Consider the following 23733-nt stretch of genomic DNA (forward strand, 5'->3'; position numbering starts at 1 on the left):
CCTTAGTACAGAGGTCAAAGACTGCTTAGATATGAAGGCTGAATCACCTCCTTGTTAAACCCCTCAGAAGGATCAAGGCTTAGGGAAGCAGACACGTGGGCTTGCCTTCTGGCTGACACTGTGGATGGAGGCTCTGAGTCTGGGATGGTTCTTTAGGCAGGTTTGACCAACTCTTGAGGCATTGAAATGGGAGCATTTGGTGATTAAAACACCCCTGCACTGACACTCCTTTGTGAGAAAGCCCAGTACATTTGTTTCCTTTAAAGGCATGCTGATCCCACAAGCTCTCAATGGTTAGAGAAGGTTTATCCTGTTACCTGGGGATCACAGAAATCAGTAGTGAGCCTGCCAGTCTCCCCAGGCAGATGTGCAAGGTCTTCAGCTGCACGTATTTCGTTTGCAAATATAAATAATCCAGCAGTGTAGGTCTCACTGCAGCCCTGTTTGCTTTGGCAATGCCCCATTGACGTGAATCAGAAGGTGGGAGCAAAAAAGCACTGGAGGATCATCCAGAGACTGGTCTCCCCTCCATCAGGGAACCTGTCTGTGCAGGCAGGGTGATTTGAAGATTACTGGCACAGCCCACAAACCTGGCTTCACTAGATCTTTGCATTTGGAACAGTCCTGCTTTGTTTCCTTGTGCTTTTGGGAACCTTGCCTCTTGGGGCACTGGGCAGGAGAGGCCTGAAAGGAGCAGCTCTGGCCTTGGCCTTTGCTCCTGTAGCTTTGGCTCCTTGAGAAGAAGGCAACTCTCATGGTTCAAGCTGAGAAGCAGGAGGTCAGTTTTTAATCCTACTGCATCTCTGCAACTTCTGGCTGGGGTCTGGGCCGCACTGTACCTCAGTTCTTAAGCTTTAAAATAGGGATAGAAATTAGGAATTGAAAAAACCAAAACAAACCAAAAGCTTAAAGAAATAAGCAGTTGTAACTTGTGATGCCATTACCACCGTGAGACTCTCATGATGGTTTGAGCTTCAAGGCTGTGATTTAATATTGATAGCAGTAAAAAGTTTATCATGATATTAGTAGTTGGGAACTTGGAAAATACATGGGTTTAACTTTATTTTTTTTTTTTCATTTCAGCAAATTCAGTAAAGCTAGAAATGCAAAGTGATGAGGAATTTGACAGGAAGCCCCTGATTCATGAAGATATTATCAGAGCTCACGATGGAGGAAGCAGCCTGGAAGATCCCTTCATTGGGAGTAACGAGATGGTGGATAACAGAAAGATCCAGGAGCTATCAAGCGAGGGAGGAATCCGGCTTCCCAATGGTAAACTGAAATGTGACGTCTGTGGCATGGTTTGCATTGGGCCCAATGTGCTAATGGTACATAAAAGGAGCCACACTGGTAAGCAGCTGAAAGAAAATCTGTGGCGATGTTGATGTTACCTGACAACTCTTCTCTCTTCCCTTTTCATGCTTGGGGAGCAGCAGGAGGCTGGGGAGGGAGAAAAAGGGTTTCCTTGGTTTTGTTTCTCTTCTTGCTTTCTGAATTCTGGTGATGCTCTCTTGCTGGCAAGCATGGTGCTTCCTTTACTTTGGTTTCCAGCCTTTTGTTCTTAAAAACAGCACAAAAGCCTGGAAATTGCTTTTCTTACTGTTCTTGACTGGAGCAGGATGGTGGGAGTCGTTCTCTGGCATGGGGGCAGGTGGGTCGTGTTGGTGTGTGTGCAGTGCAAAGCTTTTGAGCCTTTAAGAGGAATCTTAGATGTTCTTCCATTGGAGGTGCTCACAGGTGAACAAGACCAGCAGCTTCCTGGGGACCTCACACTTCTTTGGGAAGTGGCTGGACCTGGGATGAGCAAACCCTGGAGGGGACACTCATTACCCAGTGATCCTGATGCCAGGGTGGGCTTGCTGCTCACTGTGTGACAGCTCCCTCAGGGAGACCTCAGCTGAATCACCCACCTGGCTCCCCCACCATCTCAATACCATTCTGGAGGCAGCCTTCAGTGCTTGGTCTCTCCCAGCACTTGTATTTTTATTGCCATTTGGAGTCCCAAATAGCTTATGAGGCTTGTGGGTTTGAGAATTTAAGAAGCAAAGGGAGCCTCTGCAATATGCCGATTGGGCAAGTCTTTGTGGTTTGAAAAATGAGGCCTTGAGCTTAAACTGGGGTGTTTCAGGGGACTTATGGCTAATATAGCAAAATGGTGTGCCCAGGAAGCTGGTACTCACTGCCCTGTGCTGCCCACTCCTCAGGTGGGAGCAGTAGTCACCTCCAAGAGAAGAACAGGTGGTGCCAGAAGATGATGCTCTCTGGTCTTGCAGCGGTCTACCTTTGATTCAAAAAAGCTCTTAAGCTTGTGCTTAACTTTTATGAGATTTAAGCACTTGTAAGTCACCTGAAGGGCTTCAAGATATGCTTAACTTTGGATACACACTTAAATCTTATTAAGGTTAAGCACAGGTTTTTTGTGGTGGAGCCTCAGCGGGCATTTGTTCTTTGTATTTTTTTGATATTTTGCTTTTTATCTTTGCTGTTATTTAATGGGGTGAGAGACTCACACTGGCTGAGATTTTGAAGATATATAAAGAATGGTGGAGTGTTAGAGTAGAGTAAGAAAGACTGTGTAATCCCTTTGTAAACCTGGTAGTTTGCAGTCCAGTAGTGTGCTCTTGATGGGCAAGAAATCAATAGAATTTCTGTACAGAGGAATAATAAATATATATTACATAGTTAATCTCCTGTATATGAGTTGTATTGATAAAAACTTGACCTAAGTGTGTAACGCAAAGCATGGCAGTATCGTTTATGATGCACTCATGATTTTAGACAGGAATTATGAGAGGGGAAAAGCATTAGCTGGAGAATCAACACCTTGATTAACAATTTGACGTGCTATTACCAGAAGAGGGAAGGAGAAACAAGAATGTACCAGACTGAGTCTCCAGCTTTCAACCTCCCGAAAAGTTTTCACTGGTGCTTGCATGTATCTGAGCATATGTATTGTAGGTGCATCAGAGTCCATGTATTTGAACTCGAGCAGCTAAACTAGCTGTGCTAAATTTAGATTTAGGTACTTAATTAAATGGTCTACATTTCTGAGATACCGAATAGCTGATGCATCTTTTAAATACAGGCAAGCTGCCTTTTTCATGTTAGAGAAGATGTGTAAATTCAAAGCGAAAGAAACAAAATCTCCTCTGCGTGCGGGCGAGACGGCCGTCTGCGGGTGCATGGGCAGCAATTGCATAACTGGTAGCTTTTTCCTTCGGGCTACTGCTGGTTCCTCGGAGAGCTCTGACTCTTTTCCCATCAGAGCAGAGGAGCTGGGATGTACTCTTCTATACGGATGATTTCAAGCATATAGAAATGGCATTTCTTTTAATGCGCAGCTCGGTGCTCTGTTCTCGGTAAACCGGTTGGCAAATTTTGCAGAGGATTTTTTTTCCCCTCCACTTTGTTTGTTTGTTTTTTAATACGTGCTGCTACTTAGCTGTCCACAACAGAAGGAGAAGTTTGCCTGGATTTCCACATCCTGGGTTTTTAGGCGTATTTTTAACGTACTGGTATCTGTCTTGTAAAGTGCAGTATTTTAAAATATATTGCCACTTCCCCAGCAGTGGGGCGTGATGGGCTGGCCTCAGCTCTGGAATGAGCCCTGACCTGTGGGTAGTCTGGTTTTGCAGCCCAAGGGAGAATGGTGGAGAGAAGGGAGGTTGTCCCTAGTGAGTGGAAACAGATGACATTCTTTATCAGCTAATCCAACTGGCATGTACATCCCTACCTCTCAAAGCCAATTTAAGTATGTTTTGGGAGCTGAGTCCTGCTTTACTCTCCTCTTTCGCTGCACACAACCGAAGCATGATCTGGCCAGTTGTTTGCTTTGGCAAAAACTGAAGTGCTTTTCCCTTCCCCGAAAACCTGTCAGCATTTTATGTAAATCACCCAGAATGCTGTGGCCCACAGCAGAGGCTGTAATTTGTGTGTGTGCCGGGACGAGTGCAGCTTCCCTTGCACTGGGGATCCAGGCTTGGCAAGAAGCTGTGCTGTGCACAGGGAGGGGCGTTTCTCCAGCCATTATTCCTCTGTTCCTGAAGAGCAGTTGTCTTCCCTGCCACAGTATGGTAGTTCAGTCAGACAGATACAGCGATGGGGAAAATAATTTGTGTCATGGATGAGGCCAGAGTGGGTGAGCTCGGTGTCCCATCTCTGCTCCTGGTGTGCAATCACCCCTTCCTGTGACAGATCAAGCTGGGGGTTGCCCATTCATCCTTCAGATGGTGCAAGTGGTGCTCTGGTCTGCAGCCCTTCCCTCACAGGGCCCGTGGTACTGCTGATTGTGCCAAGCACAGCATTTCTCTGAAAAGCTGCTAATTGAGGTGAAGTGTTCTTGTAATCTGCCTGGGCACTAGGAGAAGGCCTTTCTATTTATTTGTCATTGCTAACAGAAGATAAATAAAATGCTTGGTGTGGGAATTAAGCATGATGCAATCTCTGCATTAGTGAGCAGGGTAACCCCCTCCCTAAGGTGCCACATCCTTGGGTCAGAAAAATAGCATTGACTGGATTTATTTTCTCCTTTTCCCATACTGTGTTCTTTTGGTCCAAATTTCATACTCTACAGCACATTCCTCAAGTTGCAGGATCTCTATCAGTTTTTTGTTTGTGCAGGAGATGACTTGGTCATAGAATATTGCCATTGGTACTCCAGGGATTTGTGCTTAGGGATATAGAGGGAAGGAGGAAGGAGAAGAGGCCGATAATCCAGGTTTTCTGAGATCATGAGAAGGAACCTCAGTGATTTCTCATCTCTTTATGCTTTCTGCTGTGGGCCTAAATTAAAATTTCCTTGCTCCTTGTTTCTGGTAAGGCAGGGACTGTATTCTGCTATAGCTATGCTGATACTTCTGTGCTCTGCGAGGTCCACGTGTTGTTCTCCCTTTTGCTGTGAATTGTGACCTTTTTCTTTTTTTTTTTTTTTTTTTTTTTTTTTTCCTCTGCTGTAATATCCAGTCCCTTATCTAGCTCACTGCTAGGTTTTGAAATGCTTTTTATTTCTAAGGGAAGGCTGGCAACATAAAACATGGAATGGTTTGGGTGGGAAGGAACCTTAAAGTTCATCCCATTCCACCCCCTGCCGTGGCCAGTGACACCTTCCACGAGCCCAGATTGCTCCAAACCCCATCCAGCCTGGCCTTGGACACTTCAAGGGACTGGGCTTCCACAAGTTCTCATCCTCATTGTTTCATAAGTGCAGAGTTTAAGTGTTTTCTCTGTGTGGATGCAGCAGCAGCAAAGCACAGCCTGGGCAGAAGCAGTGGGAATGTCAGCCTTGCCCCACTCTTACTTTGGGCTGCTGCTTTGTTACTTTTAGGCTCTTTTGGGAGTGTTAACTGCAGGATGATCTCAGATCTTTGCGTGGACTGCACAAGCATTTTGATACCATAGGTTAGTGAAATGAGTTATGTGCCCATGAGCGAGATGTTCAACCTCTGCTTTAGCACCTACAGCATTACAACTGAACACATGCAACCCTGGAACTCTGAATGCAATTTAACTTTTTTTCCATGCAGAGTTCAAATTTTTAGGACAGAAGTAATAAATTAGGAAAAACCCAGTTGTGCTGTTCCATATAACAGACTTGTTTGCCTAAGCTGCTAAACAGGAGCAAATTTAAAGAAACAGTCATATAAACACATTTTGATGAACTCCACTCATCTGCCTCTCACCTTTTAATGGCAGAAAGGGTTTTTCTGGTTTAATTTCTAGTTTGTAACCTAGTGCAGCTTTCCTGTCTCTTGCAACGTCAGTAGATTTGGCACTGAATCAAAAACTTCAGGGATAAATTTCTGAAAGTCCAGTTTTCTACTTAGGTTCCGAAGTCTAACTTTCTGAAAAGTCTTTTCTTTCCCTACTTGGGCATAAGGAAGTGGAGCTGAGATTTTTGAAATTGCTCTGGGCAGAAGGATGTGTTTTACTTGCAATACTCAATAACTGAGCTCTTCTGATAGTTTTGCCAAGTTCACTTATAAGGTTTTTCTGTCTTAAGAATGCAGTCATAAATTGTGCAGAGGACAGTTGGAAATCACCCATGATTTCCCAGGAATTTTTCATGAGAGATTTGTCACTACTGTTTTATAATAAATTGCCCTGTCTGGAAGCAGAGTTTTCCCAAGAAAAAAACCCTACTAAAATGGCTGATTTCGTGTGATGTGCAGGCTGTGGAGTGAATCAGGTAGAATAGTAAGGAGGTCTGCAGACTAGTTATGGCCCCTGGAATAACAAACAGAGAAATGGAGCAAGGTCTGCTGCTCTGTGTCTCGCTTGGGTAAATGCAGGCTGGAGCTCAGTGCTGTCACTGTGTTGGGAGCACTGCTGAGAGTTCCCCTGTGTCCCTGGGACTGAGCAGAATCACAGCACTGGCAGCATCTGATGGATCAGGAGAAATGTTTCATTTTAACAAAGTGAATATTTACAAAAAGCCTGTTGTGCAAGGGTGAAAATCGGTATTATTAGTCAGAGCAAATACTTTCTGATGGCAGCATGGGCACAGTAATTTTGTGTTAAGAGGCTGGAAAGAAAAAAATCCTGTTTTGAGAAGTACTTGAGCTCTACTTGGTATATTGAAAGTATCTACCACACAAAAAAGGTTGAGTTCCCAGATACGCATTTATACCAGGAGAGATGTTGAAATCCCTCTGGAGCTGATTTTTATGTAGCAGGACTGCTGCTGTAGGAATACCCTGACTGTGTTATTGAGAAGTGCATTAATTTGTGAGTCACTCACTTTTTAAAGATTTCCAAGGGACGAATGTTACCAGCCAAGGACTAGGGAAATCTAAGTCTCCTTGTTTGCCAGGTCTGCGGGCTCCACATCCTCAGTGAAATTTCTGTTTTAATACAGAAAATATCTCAGCTTTGCAGCGAAAATATCAGTGTTTTGCACTGGTCTGAGATTCAAAGAAAGGTAACTCATACTGAAACTTCTGCACAGCACTTCCGTGCCGAGGCGGGAAAGGAGTGCTGTTGTGCAGGGAAGCTTCCAATTAAGCAGAAAAAGGAGTTGGTTTGCTTTTTGAAACAACATTTGACATCTGTGAAATCTATTAGTAGGAAGTTCATCGGTTCATTTGCCTGGTTTCAGGTTGTATCAGCCAGCCAGCACTCGTAGCTTGTGCAGTGAAGTCTCCGTCCAGCTGTCATGTATTAAAGATACTGTGAAAGAAACTATCTTTGCCTGTCCTGTCTTCAGGGGTCCACCTCACCATTTGGCCCAGGATTTGTTTACACGAGGGCAAGTTAACCTGTGGACTTCAGATACTCGTGTAACTCAAGAGCAGAAATATTTCATTTCGATTATTCATTATTCTTTTTCCTGGATGAGACATAGCAGTAAATGGATGCATGTTAAACTATTAACTGTGAGGTTTCATTGGTATTTTACTGTAATTTAGAGGTATATGTTGAAATCGTAGCTTTTAATTAATATTTTATTTAACTGTAAAATAATAAAACTCTATGGATGTATTTATCTATTGGTTTAATTATACCCTGGCACAAACTCCTCTTACAAAGCCTTTAGGAAAGATAATACTTGGCAGCTCTGGCTTACCTTGCCTTGTCCATTCCTGAAGTAACTTAGATAATTAAATTCCCTCTGCTGGAGGGCAAGGGTTTTTAGGCATTCCTGGTTTTGTCTGGCTTTAGACTCTAAATCTGGAGTTGAAAAGAAACATTTTTTTTGTTTCATTGGCTCTCCCTCCCCCTCTTGCCACTCTGAAAGTCACTGAGTTGGAGGATTTTCTGTCCTGGTTTAGCTGAATAATAGAGAAGAGGTTTAATACTTAGAGCAGACTAAAAGTATTTTATAGCTACCTTGCAGTCACATAGTTTCCAGTGCTGAAAAGCACAAAACTTGCTTAGTCACCTTTCAACCGAGTTCTTGTTTTATTAAATCAGTATAAGTACATAGGGTCAAGCAGGAAATACACAGCTGTAAGTGCTGGGGGAGCACACACCGTGCTTAAAATTGTCATTACTCTCTCTGAGTCGGGTGTGCTACCTTTAATAGGTCCATAGTTCCAGGTATGGCTGTGTTGCCATCACCCCCAAAAAACACTTTAAACACAGTCAGGGACCATCATGTAGAGAAAAACTGTGTTTAAAGATTTTTTTTTTTTTTTTTTTTTTTTTTTTTTTTTTTTTTTTTGTGAGTGGACGTTTAGTTTGAAGTATGATTGATTTCAGCTTATGGATAAAACCTCAGAGTTTTCACAGAAGAGTGAGGGAGGTGAATAAGGATGTCAAAGTTGTTATTTTGTTCCTGGGAAGTAATAATTCTGGAGAACAGTTTACAAAACTACCAGGAAAAGGCAGCAGGAGAAATAATTGGAACACAGCCTTCTCAAGGCATTGAAGTGATAAAAAAAGGCTTGTTTGCTAGTATCAGGAGTGGGCATCAGACAGCACAGTTCTTGGAAAACCAGCAGAATCTTCTTGCTATGCAGTCCTTGCTTCTCTTTGTGCACGCTTCTATTGGATAATGGCCTCTCAGATTAGCTGGGCTAAATGTAAAAGCTGCTAATCAATAGCACGAAGGTGTGACCAAAATTGCATCCCTCAAGCCTGAGGCTTAAACAAGGAGCTGGAATCGAGTGATTGGACAAAAGTGTAACAAACACATCAAAGCAGCTATTTACCCGGAATGAAGCCAGTAAAAGAAATGAATTCAGGCTGGCTTTAAATAGGTACAAAGGTTATTTAAGGTAAAGTGTGCTATTGGAGCAGATTCTGTCTGTTGCAAGAGAGGAGCAGACCACGGGTGATTTTGTGGTGAGTGTTTTCATGTCCTCTTTGCCATCAAACTGTGGTGCAGTGACTATTTGAATTCCTGACTGAAAGCTTTCAGCATCTCTAGAGCAGCCAGATTTTGGAGGAGCAGTACCTGCTCATAAGGGGCCTCCAAAATGTCAGAGATAAGTGGGTGATGTAGTGGATAAAATACAGTAACTGCATAATTTTAAATGCAGCAGGAGTAAAAGGAAGGACTTTAGACTTGGTAAGAAACGTGCTACCTTCTTTCATGTTGTCATCCTGAAACTGAATCTATCATTCCAGAATACTCAGAAACGTGTCAAAGGAAAGGGTTTTGCCTGTTTTCTCAGACAGTGAAAGCAAAACAGAAAAGAAAAAAAAAACCCATGTATTTTTCTGCTGCAGTCTCTTTACATATCTCTGTTATGGACATTTTGAAATGATATAAAAGAAGATAATGGCTAATCAGATTATTTATGTATAGTGTGGGAGTTTGAAAGGGAAACCACAAACTCTTTATCAGTTCTAATGAGCTCGTGTTCAGTGTATTGGAAGAAGAGCTTTATGCTGTGATTTTTTTATTATTATTATTACTCCATAATGTTCTTGGTGAGATTGTAGGAACCTTAGTATTTCCTTGAGTACCTCTGCGACAGCCTCAGATATGATTTCCATCTCCCATGTGTGAAATAAAGTTGCAGAGTGTGGCATATCCATGACACACCTTGTGCTGTCCTCCTGGCAGTGATTTGAACCACTGGCACAAGAATTGCTTGTGGACATCTCTAAGAGGTCCGTCCTTCCCTCTCCTTCCATTTGAATCTCCGGATGTGTATTGGACTTCACCCTAGACAGACACAGGAACCCCTTTGATACAAATGTAGCATTCATTTTGTCCAGCGAGGGAGTAACTGTTTCATAGAAATTGTAAAAGGCTTTGAAGTGATGTGAAAGATCACAGAATGTGTTTGTTTTTCACAAGATCTGTGCTTCAAGCCACTGAATTCAAACTCAGAAGGTCCCAGCAGGATTTGGCCAAGATTCCATAATAGGTGATAGACTGAGAAATGTGGATGTGGTCACTTACATCTGAAATCTGATGGTCACGACTTTGTTGAGCTGGGGCCTTATTTGGTGTAAACATCGGGCAATGCTTTAAATTGGAAGAGAGTAGATTTAAATCAGGTATATATAGAAGTTCTTCCCTATGAGGGAAGTGAGGCCCTGGCACAGGTTCCCCAGGGAAGCTGTGGCTGCCCCATCCCTGAAAGCGTTCAAGGCCAGGTTGGATGGGATTTGGAGCAATCTAGGATACTTGCCATGGCAGGGGGTGGAGCTGGATGGGCTTTAAGGTCCCTTCCAACCCAAACCGCTCTGGAATTCTGTGATCCAAAGTCCAGCTGCAGTAAAGCGCTTGGACAAGTGGCTAGCACAAGTAAATGCTTGTGTTCAATTGATTTGCTCAGCAGGACATAAGCAGGTGATTAGAGCAGACTGCCTGTACAAGACTGCTGGAACAGTCTGACTGTCCTCAACAAATGTTGATACAGAGTATGGTTTTGATAATGTTTCAGAAAGCCTGTGTGAGTTCATCATAGGTTTTCATCTAAATAATAATTTAAAAAAAACAACACCTTTTTTTTTTTTTTCCAATGGACCCAATCCCTGCTGTCTAAGGCAGATAAGAAGACTTAACATAAAAATAAGCTTTGGATGTGTGTGTGAATGTGTGTGAACACATGGGATGGAGTGATAGGGTAAGGTCTAGGGTTTCTGTTATTTTTTCATCAAATCAGCCTTTTTAATTTGTTTGATGTAGAGTGCAAATTTGCTTGTTTCACAGTTCAGTAGTGTAAGATTTTTCTCAACTTTCAGTACTGCCCTGAGCTTGCAACCCTGATTCTCACTCGCATCCATGTCCTCCATGTCACTCTAGCAATGCAAAGCAGCCTTTAAAAAGGACTGTCAGTTAAAGTTTAATGCAAGCAAAAGGTTTGGTTTGAACCAAAAACCTTAACACCTTAGCTGAGGTCCAGTTGTTATGATCAGCTCTGAATACTCATATGGATTGGACCTATGCTAAAAATAAGTGCAAAACCATAGAAATAAATACCTCAAAACCACAACTATGGATCTAAATTTTCAGCAGAGCTCATCTTTTATAAAGGATAGAAGCTCTGAGGTGAAGAACTTTCAAGAAAACCAGGAAGCATTGATCACCTCAAGGAAAGAGCCTCAAATCACTATTGGAGGCTTTGCCCATTGTGCAAAAGAAACGGCCTCTGACTTTAGAAGTGCCATGCGATGGTGGTGGTGGGGACTGTACCCATGTGCAGTGGCACTGGTGCAGAGTGGGAAAGTGGCCTCTGTGCATCCTCCGATGTGTGTTGACAGCTCTCTCCCTTCCCCTTCCCTTCCAGGTGAACGCCCCTTCCACTGTAACCAATGTGGAGCTTCTTTTACCCAGAAGGGGAACCTGCTGAGGCACATCAAGTTGCACTCTGGGGAGAAACCGTTCAAATGTCCCTTCTGTAGCTACGCCTGCCGGCGGAGGGACGCCCTCACAGGACACCTCAGGACACACTCTGGTGAGCCCACCTTGGCTTCTCCTCACACTTCTTCCTTCCTTTATCACTACCGTCCCAGTGCAGCAGGTAGTGAAAATAAAGTGTAGCTCTGGGTCTGTACCGTCCTCTTCAGAGAGTGCAGCTCTCAACTTTGGGAAAGCCTTGATGTGAATCAGAAAAGTTGTGGTTCAGCCACACCTCTCCTTTTGTGTAACTGAGCTCCTCTGCTGATGCTATCGCATTTCCCTCTCAGTGTCTCCTTGGGTGTATCCTTCGCTGGCAGATTGTTTTGACACTCTGAGCCCCAAAGTGGCTGTGAAATTCCAGAGATCACAAAGAATAACTGTGGGCTCTTGGAAGCCGGCTTTGCAGTTCATACCCATTTCTTCATCTAATAAATGCCATATGCTGGTTGAGTTCAAACTTGTTCATCTTTCAAAGCCCTCTAAATTGCATTTTTGATTCAGTTAGATCTTGCTGTAAAGTCCTAGCTCGTGGCAGCCATGACACTCACCCTAGAGCTGAAGGGTGTCAGGAGAGATGGGGTTTCTCTTGCCTTGTCATGTCTGTATCAAGTCTACTTGATATAGTTTCTTGGTAAGTTGGTGAGAAATACCTGTCTCATAGCTGGGTGCTGGTAGTCGTGTTGGAGCCCCAGAAGTCAGGATCAGCTGTGGTTTTAGTCTCTGTCCCTGCACCAGGGGCTGCATTCTGCCCACTCACTCATCTCTGTAGGACTCTTGATCTTAACTTGTTGCATTTGTATCTCCTGAATGTTCAGCTTGTGTGTTTGGGCCACTTATAAGAGGCTGTGTGTTTAATTGTTGAATGAGGAGAGATAATTGGACTGGTTGCAAGTGGCAGCATTACAGAGAAACTTCTTTGAGCCGTTAGCAAATGTGTAACTACTGAAACACAGTGATGGAAATACAACTGCAGGCAGAAATCCTTATATGTATTTCTTCTACAGAGTCAACCTCACTTCAGTAGGTGTTTCTGGTTTAGGAGCATTGAGTTGTTCTTAGGATACAGGGTTGCTTTGGCATTTCCAAGAACAGGAAAGGATAAGATAGTAAGCTTCTTCAAGTAGATTTGGGAGTATGCAGGATGCTGTATTGATGGAAAATGCTGACAGAAAGCTCGAACTTCCAAAGGAGTGCAAGAGTTGGGTCTAGGCTGGCAGAGAATTGCTTGAGCTGCATTTGATCTGAGAGTCAGTAGGGAAAATATCTGTGAGCTGCAATTTTCACACATCTGACAATAACTGTGGTTTCAAATGGAAATTTAAAAAGAAAACAGAACACAATACAAATGTTCACAATTAAAACAAAAAGGGAGTTGTGACAAAAAAATATCCCATATTACCAAACGCAGACATTGTGGTTGAAGACCTTCTCCCAATATGAACATAGATTTTGTTACCTAGATACTGCCATTGACAGAGATTGTTCTTCCTGTGTGAGGAACACGTGGCTGATGGTTCTGTGTTTTGTGTGAGGATGAAATGTAAAGGTGTGGGATTTCCAGGAGGCACCTAAGCTGCTTAACTCGAGTTTCCCTGGAGCTCCTTCCCTAACTGACTTAGCTGTGCTCAGCTCTGCTCAGTTTGTAATTTTAGGCTGTGTTTTCAGTGGAGAAATTGTCACCCCTGTAGGCACTCAGGTACTTTCAGCAGAAGGCCAGCAGGAACAGACAAGTGCTCCCACAATACTCTCCAAGGCAGTTCTTAGAATTCTTAGCATTAGCAGGTGAAGAGTTAAAACCTGGATTATTGCCCTAAAACCTGGTATCCCCCTGCACAAAGGTGAAATGCCGCTCTGGCCATGGGTATGGAAGGTGTCTGTCCCTGCCATATAAGCAGCTGGGTTGGCTTATGCACACCTGGATCATGGAGAAGATGGGTAGATGTCCTAAGGGACTTTAAACAGTTTCATGTCAGTGCTATTTCAAGCATTCTGTGCTTTCATAAAGTACACATCAAAGTCTGGAACCAGGCCTGGAAGGTAGAGCAGATCCAGCAACTGTAGCGAAGGTCTTTTCCAACCCAAATGATTCTATGATTCTATGATTCTGTCAATGTTTACATCTTCTGCTATTTCTGACCAGAAAAGAGGATATCGGATAAAATATAGAAAGAAGAGGTTGAAAACTATTTTGAAACATGAGACTTCAAGCCAATTTCAATCTGGTACACTTAGTGTCTAAATTGAGGTGAGTCTGGATGTATTTTTGTAAGAGGAAAGCTCTTTAGATCAGATCCTCAGCTGATGGAGATTGGAATTACATCCCCTAAGTAAGGAAAGTACTTCTGTTTTGCACCTGCTGAGAATCTGGTGCACAATTTCATAATTGCAACACCAATTCCTTTTTTTTAAATGTGTGTAGGTATATTCTTTTCCTCCTTAAATAAGAGAGTTCTATTAATAAAAAAAATAAAATACCAGAGCAAAACCCCTTAATCTTTTCTCCTTCCCAAGAAGGTTTAAGCTGCTATGGAAGGCAAATTATGCCATAAAGGAATTGAAGACTTCTCTTGTATCTCTTTTTTCCCTCTCAGTTTGATTTGTGGATTTGAGAGCACTTCGGTTGTGTCACCACTTAGTCAGTGACATCTCATTGCTGCTTTTTAATCACTTCTTCCTATGCTTAGAGAAGTTTTCATACTTCTTCCTTACCTTCAGAGGAAAGGTAAAAAAATAAGGAAATGTAGATGCAAACAAAAATTAGCAGAGGCATCTCTGAGATACCTGAAATAGGCGATACTTCTAGTAACTTAAAAATAATTACATTTTTCTCCTTTGGACGGATGTTTGTTCATGCTTTTTAGTATTATTTCCTGTTGATTAGAAAATATTTCTAAGCATCACAATCTACATTTTTCCTCCTCTTCTTGTGCAGAATCGTATCTTACTGTGTAAGTGTTCCCAAGCTGAGTGGTTAACAAAATATTGCCTCGCATCTGTAATGCTGCTACTGCTGTTTAGCCCTAAATAATTAAGGCCTTATCTTGCAGTGATTTACTCCTGCAATTATTTACCTTTTATGGACATATGGAGTTCTGATGAACTTTATGTCTGTATTTTCCTCCCACATGCAGCTGCTTTGGTTTCAGGAATATAACGATGCCTTCAGGACATCAGTAGGATTATGCCTGGGGAGAGATTCATGTGCAGAATTACACTAAGAGTGGGCATGTACCTCAAGGTACTTACAGGACTTTCAGGTGTTGTTTTCAGAATTAACCCCATAGTTCCACAACCCAGATAACATAAGAGAGGTGCCAGAGAGGGCTTCCAGGACAAGAATGTAAGGGCAGGCTGTGGAGTGCTGGGATAGAAGTTGGTAGCCCCTCCCTGCAGGATGCACTGGACAAATCAGCAGGGATTGCCTTCACCTTGCCTGGCTTTTGCTGTTTTAAAGGGAAAAGCATCCAGGCAAAGCCAGTTTGCTGATGGCATTCACAGAGTACCTGCTATCTCACCCTGAGGCGTGCCTGTCTTCTCCATCCCCTCTGGAATTGCACAACAAGACAATGGCAAAGACAAACTATATGAGAAAAATTCTGCTGTCGGCAGTTAATGGACAAATCCCAGAAGTTTTAAGGAAGGCTGAATCTGACAGGTCAGTCTGATGGTTAGAGCCATCCAGATGTTGACCTCCATACTTTGAAAGGTATGACAGCCTCATGCTGCTTTACCCCAAAAAGCCAGGCATCCTCAGATGGGCACATAAACTTAGCAGTTGGGTTTTGGCATGGATTTCTCTTGTGTCTAAAATGGAGCTGAGTTGGCCCTCCCTTCATAATGCTGTTGTAAACATAAATGCTCTGACAGTGCTAGAAAAAGTCAAGGCTGCAGTGATGAGCAATCTGGAAGAGCCCATAGCAAGCACAGACACCTCAGTTTTCAGAGCAGGGCTTGGCCAGTAAGTCAGAAATGAGGGATGAGATCACTTACTAAGGAAAAACCAAAACTCAGAATAAGTTTGGACTAAGTGAGGATCATCCATCCACTTCACTAAGTAAGGGTGGTCCTGTGTGACACCCTTTTTAGTGCTTAAAAGACTATTTCATCATGTGTCCACACAAACTGTCCACATGGACAATAATTCTGGAATTTTCTGATTTTTGTTTTTACTTGGCAGCTTTAGTCATGTTTGTTACTGTGGGAGTATGTAAGTGTTATTCATATAAGAAAGCAGTGTTACTGTCTGTTTCTTCCTAAAAAGATGGGTAGTCAGATTATTATTTTTTCACAGAAGATTATCCTCACAATACATTTTTAAATTTGCTTTGATGCTACTGCTTTCTTGCTTAGAAAGTGTCCCCTCCAAACAATTTTTTTTTGCTTTTAAGAAATATTTTTCTTCCCCCTCTTCATCCTGCATTGCTGCTGCATGTTGTTTGTTTCTGCCCAGCTCTTCAATAGCACTGAACTAACAGAACTCTTTTATTGGAAAAAGAAAAGCAGAAAGCCTTTGTTTTAAAAAGAAGGGCTTAGGCAAAAACTCCCAAAAGCACAATCTTAGCAAACCATGTACAGTGTGCATGATATACGGCAGATAGAGTTAAAAAGGAAAATGCCCTGTTCATGGAAACTCTTTCCATGTTTGTTGGTTAGCAAGTCCATCTTTCTCATGTCTTCTTGTCCATGAGGACTTTCCTTTGGGCCCTGCCTGGGTGGCACTGAGCCATCTGAGGTGTCCACAGGCCTGGAGTTGGGTGACAGACCTGAGGAGTGCTGTCTGTGCTCCGAGGGGAAGGGACCTGTTCCCTAATCCGATGACATGCCTGCCTCGATACGTGTTTGGGAGAGTCTCACTTCTGAGTGGCTCAGTTTGGCTGAAAAATTGGATGAATAAGCACTGGAATACACAGTGTTGTGCATAAGTTCCCAGCTGTCAAAAGCCAGTGAGAATTACTGAAACAGTGGCAAGGATGGTTATTAAGAATAATGAAGTCAATGTTTTAAACTGCTCTTTTTCATCTTGAGAGAACTTTTGCCACTATTAACATCTTCGCTCTTAAAAGGCCCAATATCTACTCTGTAACCATGTTTTTGAGGATGGGAATGTCATAATTAGATGAATCTTGTGATCTGAAGTTCTCATTACACTCTGAACTGGACTGACTCAAACACTTTGTGAATAGGGACAAAAATTAAAAGCAGACACATAGAATACTATCTGAAAAATCAAACATGTATGTGGAGAGGCAAGTGGATATTCTGCATACAAATGCCAGTTCTCCAAATAGGTTAGCAAATAGCATCTTCCCTTGGTTGTGATGAGCTGATGGGTATTTATGCTGTCAGTCTGATACTTAGAGCTCTATTTAATCAGGCAGAACTGCTCTTCCTCTCAGGTTTTCTTATGCTGTTTCAGTTAAACTCAGTGGAATTACCCTCGTCACAAAATCATTTTGGGTTTTTCTTATCAGGCTGTGGGTTCCAAACCGCTGTGAGCGTGTGTGCAATCCTGCAGCAGCTCTGTTTCTCATTACTGTTTCCAGCTCCTAGAGGCCTTCACTCCAGGCTGGAGAGAGCCTCAGATCTCTGATACACCACTTGCCATGTATTTGTGTGTGCCTTTTTAGAGGGAAGCTCAAAAGGTGTATGGGGTAGGAGTTTGCTATGCCAAGGCTTTATGCCCCGGGAGCCTCGTTTACAGTTTAATCCTCTGTGGTGCCTTCTTGTATCCCATGCTTTACTGGAGCCCCACCTGGACCTGATCCTTGGAGTGGAGGGGTCTTCTTCATCTCCAGAACACAACTGTGATAAATACTGGTATTGGCTATATGGAAAGATTATTTTATGCTCAGGATTATCTCGGTATAGAAGCTTGGTCTTTTCTACAGAGCATAATTACCGCTGAGAAATCATGAATCAAAGAAATCTTTGATTTAAAAATGCTGTAGGATCTTGATCATTCCAGCAGAAGAACATTTGGCCTTTGTTTTCAGGGAAACTTATGAAAAGATATGGTTCCACCCAAAGCAAGGAGTGTTCACTTTTATGTTTTGATCTTGAAATTCTGTAAAGATTCTCTCTAATCTGCTGTAGTTTAGGAATCAGTCTTTAACTGTTCAATGCAGGAAATCTGCTTCTGACAGATAAAACAGAGAAACAGGATGAGTGGTCCTGGCAAGCAAAGGGCTGTGTACCAGCCTCATGAATCCCTCTCTCTCTTAGGACGAGGTATCAACTTTTCTTTTCTTTTTTCCCCTACTCGTGTCTAGAGTGTGTGATTGAGATAGCAGGAGCAGATGCCCTGCAACTCCTTGTGTCTCGTGGTGCCCCAGTGCAAGCAGAGGAGGTGCTCTGTTCTTTTAGTGCCTGGGCACTCCCTGTAAAATGCTTGCACAAGGGAATACTTGCCCCCTCTCCTAGAGATCAGAGACACCAACACCATTGGAGCTTCTCATTCTTAATGTCAGTTCACAGCAGGATCAGCAAGATCTGTCCTGGTGTCTGTGAGACTGGTCCCTCCTGCTCCTCTCCCAGGGGAACATGGCTTTGCAATGGGTCTGCCAGGTCTACCAGCAAGTCCTCTGCAGTGCTTGGAGGTAACAAGGTTCTTGTTTAGGCCAGAGCATCATAGTGTCAGATTCACATGGGATCATCCCTCATTAATTGTGACAGGTTCATTCCTGATGAAATACCCACACAAGGATGGAAGCTTGTGTTTGGGGTGAAACTGCTGACATCAGTTTTCTGTGTGTCTCCTGTTGCCCCTCCATGTTAGTAGTTCACATCCTGGCATCATTACCCACATTCTGTCCCTCTCTGTGTTGCCTCAGGCCACATGGAATAGAACAAAGCACCTGCTCCTACGTCCTACCCTTCTGGGCTACAGTTTGGAGAGCACACAGGCCTCTCTCTGCTGCTGGGTGCTGCCAGTTCCTAGCCCAGCCTTCCTGTTCTGGCACAGCAAACAAGACAGCGCTTTCATTTTCCTGTAGGCTTTTATTCTGCCACAGTGCTGTATGTGGGATCCCACTGGCATCAAAAAAGCATGAATGTGGTAAGACTTCTGCATATAGAGCAGCAGTGCTTCTAAACACCATGCCTAACCTGTTTTTTAAACATCCAGAGAGACTGTTTCTGTTGCCTCCCTGGGGAGACAATTCTACTTCCCATCTGCTTTTTATAGCTGTGACTCTCATCCTGATATTTAACCTTAACTATTCTTTCTTTTGGTAGAGATTATTGCTCTTTCTAACACTATCTGTTGTGACTGTGAGTAATTCCTGTGCTCAGTTTACACTATGATAGGCTGTAGTCATACGTCTGGCATTGATTCTGGTCTAGTCTGTCTTTATCTTCCAATCCTCTTGTCTCTTTTTTATTACTAATTTTGAATGGTTTTGCTACTCTTATTCACTCATTTATGAGGGACCTAAATTACAAAGTCATTTGATGCTTTGGAAACAGGGGCCAGTACAGATGCAGCCCCTTAACCTTATCTCTGCCTCAGCTGGCTGCCAGTAAAATGGAACTAAAGAGCACTTCTCCACCTAGCTGAGATGGTGAGAGGGCAGCACACGGGAATGACGGCAAGGCACAAACATATTGCTGTGGTGAAGGTCATGTAAGTACATTGTGGAGTACTCAGTGGTGCTGGTGCCCCAGCTGCACAGCGCTGAGCATGATCTCCTTGGTTTTACTCAGCCTTTGTGCAGTAGTGAAATGAGATAATTACAAAGTGGAAGGAATAATAACTTCGTATTGTTACCATAACCACTGAGGTATTAGGCCCGATACCAGCGTGATTATCTCAGGCACAATAGTAAGGTGATTATTAATAACACTAAAGGACTTACTACTTTGATAAGGCATCAACTTAGCCTGCAATTTTGGCGTCATTTCTTTAAAAACCACCTATCTATTCCATCAGCCCCAAGCCTGTGTGGAGTGGGTATGAGTTGTTGCTTTCTTGTTATCTGTTTTTCAGTGATGAGAAAATGAAACAGGAAAACCCCCATGAGACCCAATTTGCAAATTCAGGGACCTAAGCACCAAGGTAGCTTTGTGTGCATCATTTGTCTTTCTGCACCAGAACTGCTATGGACAGGCTGGCACGTGAGACTCTAGTAGCTCAGGCATTTAAAGATCTGTAGTTCTTTGCTCCTTTCAGTTCCAGCTAGAAACAGTTCCCTTGTTTTCCTTGTCACCAGGGATTGTTTCAGAAATGCGGTATTTTTATGCTCAAGTTGGCACATGTAGGTACAAACCCAGGATTTGAGGTGCAGGTGTTGCATGTGCAGGGATTTGGGTGTCTCATTGCGTTAGGATAAGCTGGAGGGACATGATGCAGCACACCAGGAGCCCTCCTGCTCCAGAGCCACCCACTGAGGTATCTGCAGTGGGGTTTGCAGACAGAGATTCAAGAGGTGACACAGAACTTTTTCATGCAGTTGAGATGCAAATGGTTTTGACGTGACCAAGCCACATCTCAACAAAGCCAAGACCACTTCTTGCACACACTCTGAGCAGCAAATACCACAGCAGCTATAAGGAGGAAACAAGTATTGGGTTCTTTTTTTCCCCCTGAGAAAATTGTTTTCAAGGGCAAAAAGTTTCTGCATATCATCTCTGGGGAAAGGAGATCCAGCATTTGGAGCTGGCCTTTGTCAGTTCTTGGAAGAGTTTGTGAAACCTTTCAGCTTGAGAATGTTTGAGCTTGGAACCCAACAATGATGTGAGGCCTTGTTTCATTGATATCTTGGAGCTGTGTTACAGGGCAGTGTGAAAGGGAGAACCGCCCCTGACATTTTTGACAGCATATGTTTTAAGGTGTAAGAGAGGTATTTTTGCCATCTGGAAAGGAAGCCAGGAGAAACTAAAGGGGGACAAAAATAACCCATAACCCACGCCACAGCAGAGTTGAGGAAAGCTGCTACTGATATATTCTCCTGAGCTCTCAGCAGCCTGTAATTATGAATTGGCTTACAGCTAAGATATTGATGGATATCACTCAAGAAGGAAAATGAGAATGTCTAGATTTTTTTACAGTGAACCTGCACTGAACTCTGTGTGACTCTCCTCCTATTTATAACCCTGTGTGAAGTTCAAGGAAACTTGTCCTGGAGGTTTCCCATGAGAGGGAACTGTGTTTTTACCTGACTAAAGCTCTCTGGATATTTTCCCATTTTTTATTTGATCTAAGTGTGAACTTTCTCCACCCTCTGCCCCTCCTTCCCTTCTGGAGTGGTTAGAGAGGTGGATTGCAGCCAGGATTGCACAAGAGATGCCAGTTGCACACATGTTTTGCATAACTGTGCTGTGTTGATTTCAGACAGGGTGCCCCAAGTTCCCTGCCTGCCTTGCAACAGCGAGTCAAGATCTCTATCTTCATTCCTGAAGCTGGAGAAATGCTGGTGAGGCCCTGACTATTGAACTTTTGACAAAGAGCACCTGGATGGGACAGTGCCCAGCAGCACAGAGTTATCCCTGTGGAGGAGCCTCTGCTTAGAAGTTGTTTGGGCTCTTTGTATCAGAGGTGGAGGAGTCCTTCTGCCACTGGGAAGGGCTGCAAGTGATCGGTGCCAGCTGCTCTGTGTTAAGGGAATGTGCTCCCCGAGCACATGTCCTTTCCTTCTATTCCAGCAAGAGGCAGAAATGTTCTCATGTTCACAAATATCTCTCTGAGACAGCCAAGGACCTCTCTTGGTGAGAATCCTGCCTGGAAAATTAAGACAGGCTCATCCCAGTGCTCATTTTGGGGCTAGTTCAATGTGGCTTTTATCTTTAGGAGCAGTGAGGTCTGCTTGATTTCAGTGAGAATTAGGGGCTTGGACAGCTTAAGCCTTAGCCTGTGTTCCTGTTCCTTTTGCCAGGAAATAGGTACTTTCTTCCTCCTGCCTCATGTATTTGGAGTGCAAGTCAAGACCAAACTGGATGGGGCTTTGAGCAACCTGGTCTGGTGAAAGGTGCCCCTGCCCATGGCAGGGGGGTTGGAATGGGATGATTTTCCATCAGTTCTGTGGTTCTGTGACAACAGCACCCCCAGCCAAACAGGACTGGGGCTATTCCTAACGGGTGTTACCTCTTGGGACAGAGCTGGCCTCACAGGTAGCCAGAGCCCAGATGATTTAAGGGCTTCAAGGTCTTTCTAAAAAATAAATCACATGCAAGAAATACACTGCAGAGAATCTGATGTTGAGATTTTTATATAGAAAAGTGACATGGGCCATAGACTCTCTCTCACTTGGATACCCTTCATGTGCCTGCATTTTGCTTGTTTCCTTGGAGACAGTGTCTTGTCTGAGAGCAGTTAGCCTTGGCTAGGAAAGGCCTGACATTTCTGGTTTGTGGGATAAAGCTGTGCTGATGAATTTTCCAACAACCGCAGAGGGAGGATTTGGTACAGACATCAGCAGTTATGAACAGGGTTATCGTGTGGGCACCTCTAATACCTCTCTGGGGACACCACTGAAGTCCCTGGTGTGACAGCAGGGTTCAAAGGTCCTCGAGGAGAGCCCAGTCCCTCAGGTATCAGAAACGTTTGAGAAATTTCTCCCTTCCCTTTCCTTCTTCCAAAGAGCTGAGTCAGCTGGACTGGCATGTCTGGAACTCTGTGGCACCGGAGCAGGCAGTCTGCCAGCAGCATTACACACCGCATCCAAATGAACACGTCACTCCTCTCTCTCTTTTTTTTTTCCCTTTGCAATCCCCACCCTCTCCCTTTTATTTTTCCTTGTTGATCCGTGTAAGTGAGTCAGAGAAACCTGCTCATCCACGGCCTGTTCCTTCTTGCCAAATCCTGGAGCAGCACTCCCAGTTCTTGTTGGGTGTCAGGAATAGGTTATGAAAACAAAAACTGATACAGTTGGTGTGCTGGGTATGGAGCCCATGGTGTAAATGCACACTGCATGTGCCACTTAGAATGACTTCTAACAGAGTGATATCATTTATAGGAGACTCTTTATTCTGTGATTCATATATAAAATTAGTTTTATTCCTACAAAACACCAGGGTGGAACAGGGAAATTATTTAAGACATAGATTGGAGAACATTTGGGGAGAAAATCCATCTTAATTCCACTGAATTTTGAAGCAACAGAAGAGTGGAAAATTTCAAGCAGGAAAACAGGTAGTTCATGGAAGTAGTTTTGACTGAAATTTTGGTATCAATTATAGTTGTACTAATCTGAAGAAATTCCATGGATATTGCCACATTTCCTCAGAGTTGACCCTGTTGATGAGCTTCTGACCCCAGAAATTAAAACATCGTGAATCTGGGTGCCCTTATCCAATACTTACAAATAAGAGTGCAAGGTGATAAAAAGTGGCCTTTTTGTTTACCTTGCAATATTTATTTTGTGAGTGGAAAGGGAGCGAGTGAGCAAACATGCAGCTTCCTTTTTGGCCAGCTGACTCCAGGAGGCAGGAGCTGAAGGAAAGCAAGGTATGGTGTCTAACTTGGGGTGAAACTGCAGGTGTTGGCAGTGCTGTAGGGGTCAGCTGTGTCTCACTATCCGTAGCTGCATTTCCATCAGGCAGCATCAAAGCCTTGATTTTTGGCATCTTGTGTTGGAATGAAGCTGTTCAGCTGCAGAGAACAGATCATTCACCAGGAAAAGTGCTTTGTTGGACTTTTACGTGCCATAGTAAAATGTCCGTGTTAGCTATATTGTGAAAAATGTATCCATTATGTTCATATGGTCTTCTACAAGCAGCGAGTTTGTTCCAACGGCTAAAAACGAGCCAGCTTTGAGAGGCTGCAATACGGTTCTGGCTGAGAAACACAAGATTTCTGCCTGAATCAGCATGAAGTGCTAGAGTGCAGGCCTTGGGACAGGATCACAGCTTGATGAGGAGAAGGGAAAGTCCATTTTGTGTCCGGTGATGACACCTGACTATTGGTGAGATACAGTCATTTTTCAGAGTTCCAGCCCAAGAGAAGAGGAGAGGAAGGTTTACTGCTCAGCCACTTTCTGCAGGGGAGGAACCCAAAGGGCCAACAAAAAGACAAGACATCAGTGTCACAGATGGGAACGAACCCAGATATTCTGAATTCCCATCTGCTGAGTCAGTTACAAGACTTTCCACACAAATCAGAAGAATTGATGTAAAAAAGATAACATTGGGGTTTTTTCTTCAAGGTATTGAGGAACAAGAAAATTTACATCCTTTCACTCTTGATTCAGACTTTTGGGTGAAATCACCTATTTCAAAGAGCCTTCAGTGTGATTTTTTTTCCATCAGGGAATGTAGTTAACTATATTCAGAGTTTCCTAAATTCCCTGCTTTTATAGGAAACCTTTTAAAAGTATTTCTAGATGCTTAGAGAGCTATTTTCTCTTGTCCAGTTTTTCTATCTTTACTTTCAGCCAAAGCAGTTGCTTTTTCTTCCTTTCTCTTATTTTCCTTCCTTTTGGCTTAATTTCACACCCACATTTAAT

At 43.3% G+C, this 23733-nt stretch overlaps 1 protein-coding gene across 3 annotated transcripts in view; it reads left to right on the top strand.

Annotated features, from left to right (window-relative positions):
- Nucleotides 1-23733, top strand: part of IKZF2 (IKAROS family zinc finger 2) — a 114108-nt gene that overhangs the window by 60210 nt on the left and 30165 nt on the right. For 2 of the 3 annotated variants that reach the window (XM_083864920.1, XM_083864921.1), the window contains 2 exons: nt 1084-1350; nt 11184-11351. In XM_083864920.1, coding sequence (XP_083721046.1) covers nt 1084-1350; nt 11184-11351 — 435 coding nt within the window. The remainder of the gene's footprint in view (nt 1-1083; nt 1351-11183; nt 11352-23733) is intronic. The other variant, XM_083864922.1, reaches the window with a different exon arrangement.

Source organism: Zosterops lateralis (assembly GCF_965231275.1).
Source record: "Zosterops lateralis genome assembly, chromosome: 7".
In the NCBI taxonomy this organism is placed as follows: Eukaryota; Metazoa; Chordata; class Aves; order Passeriformes; family Zosteropidae; genus Zosterops; species Zosterops lateralis.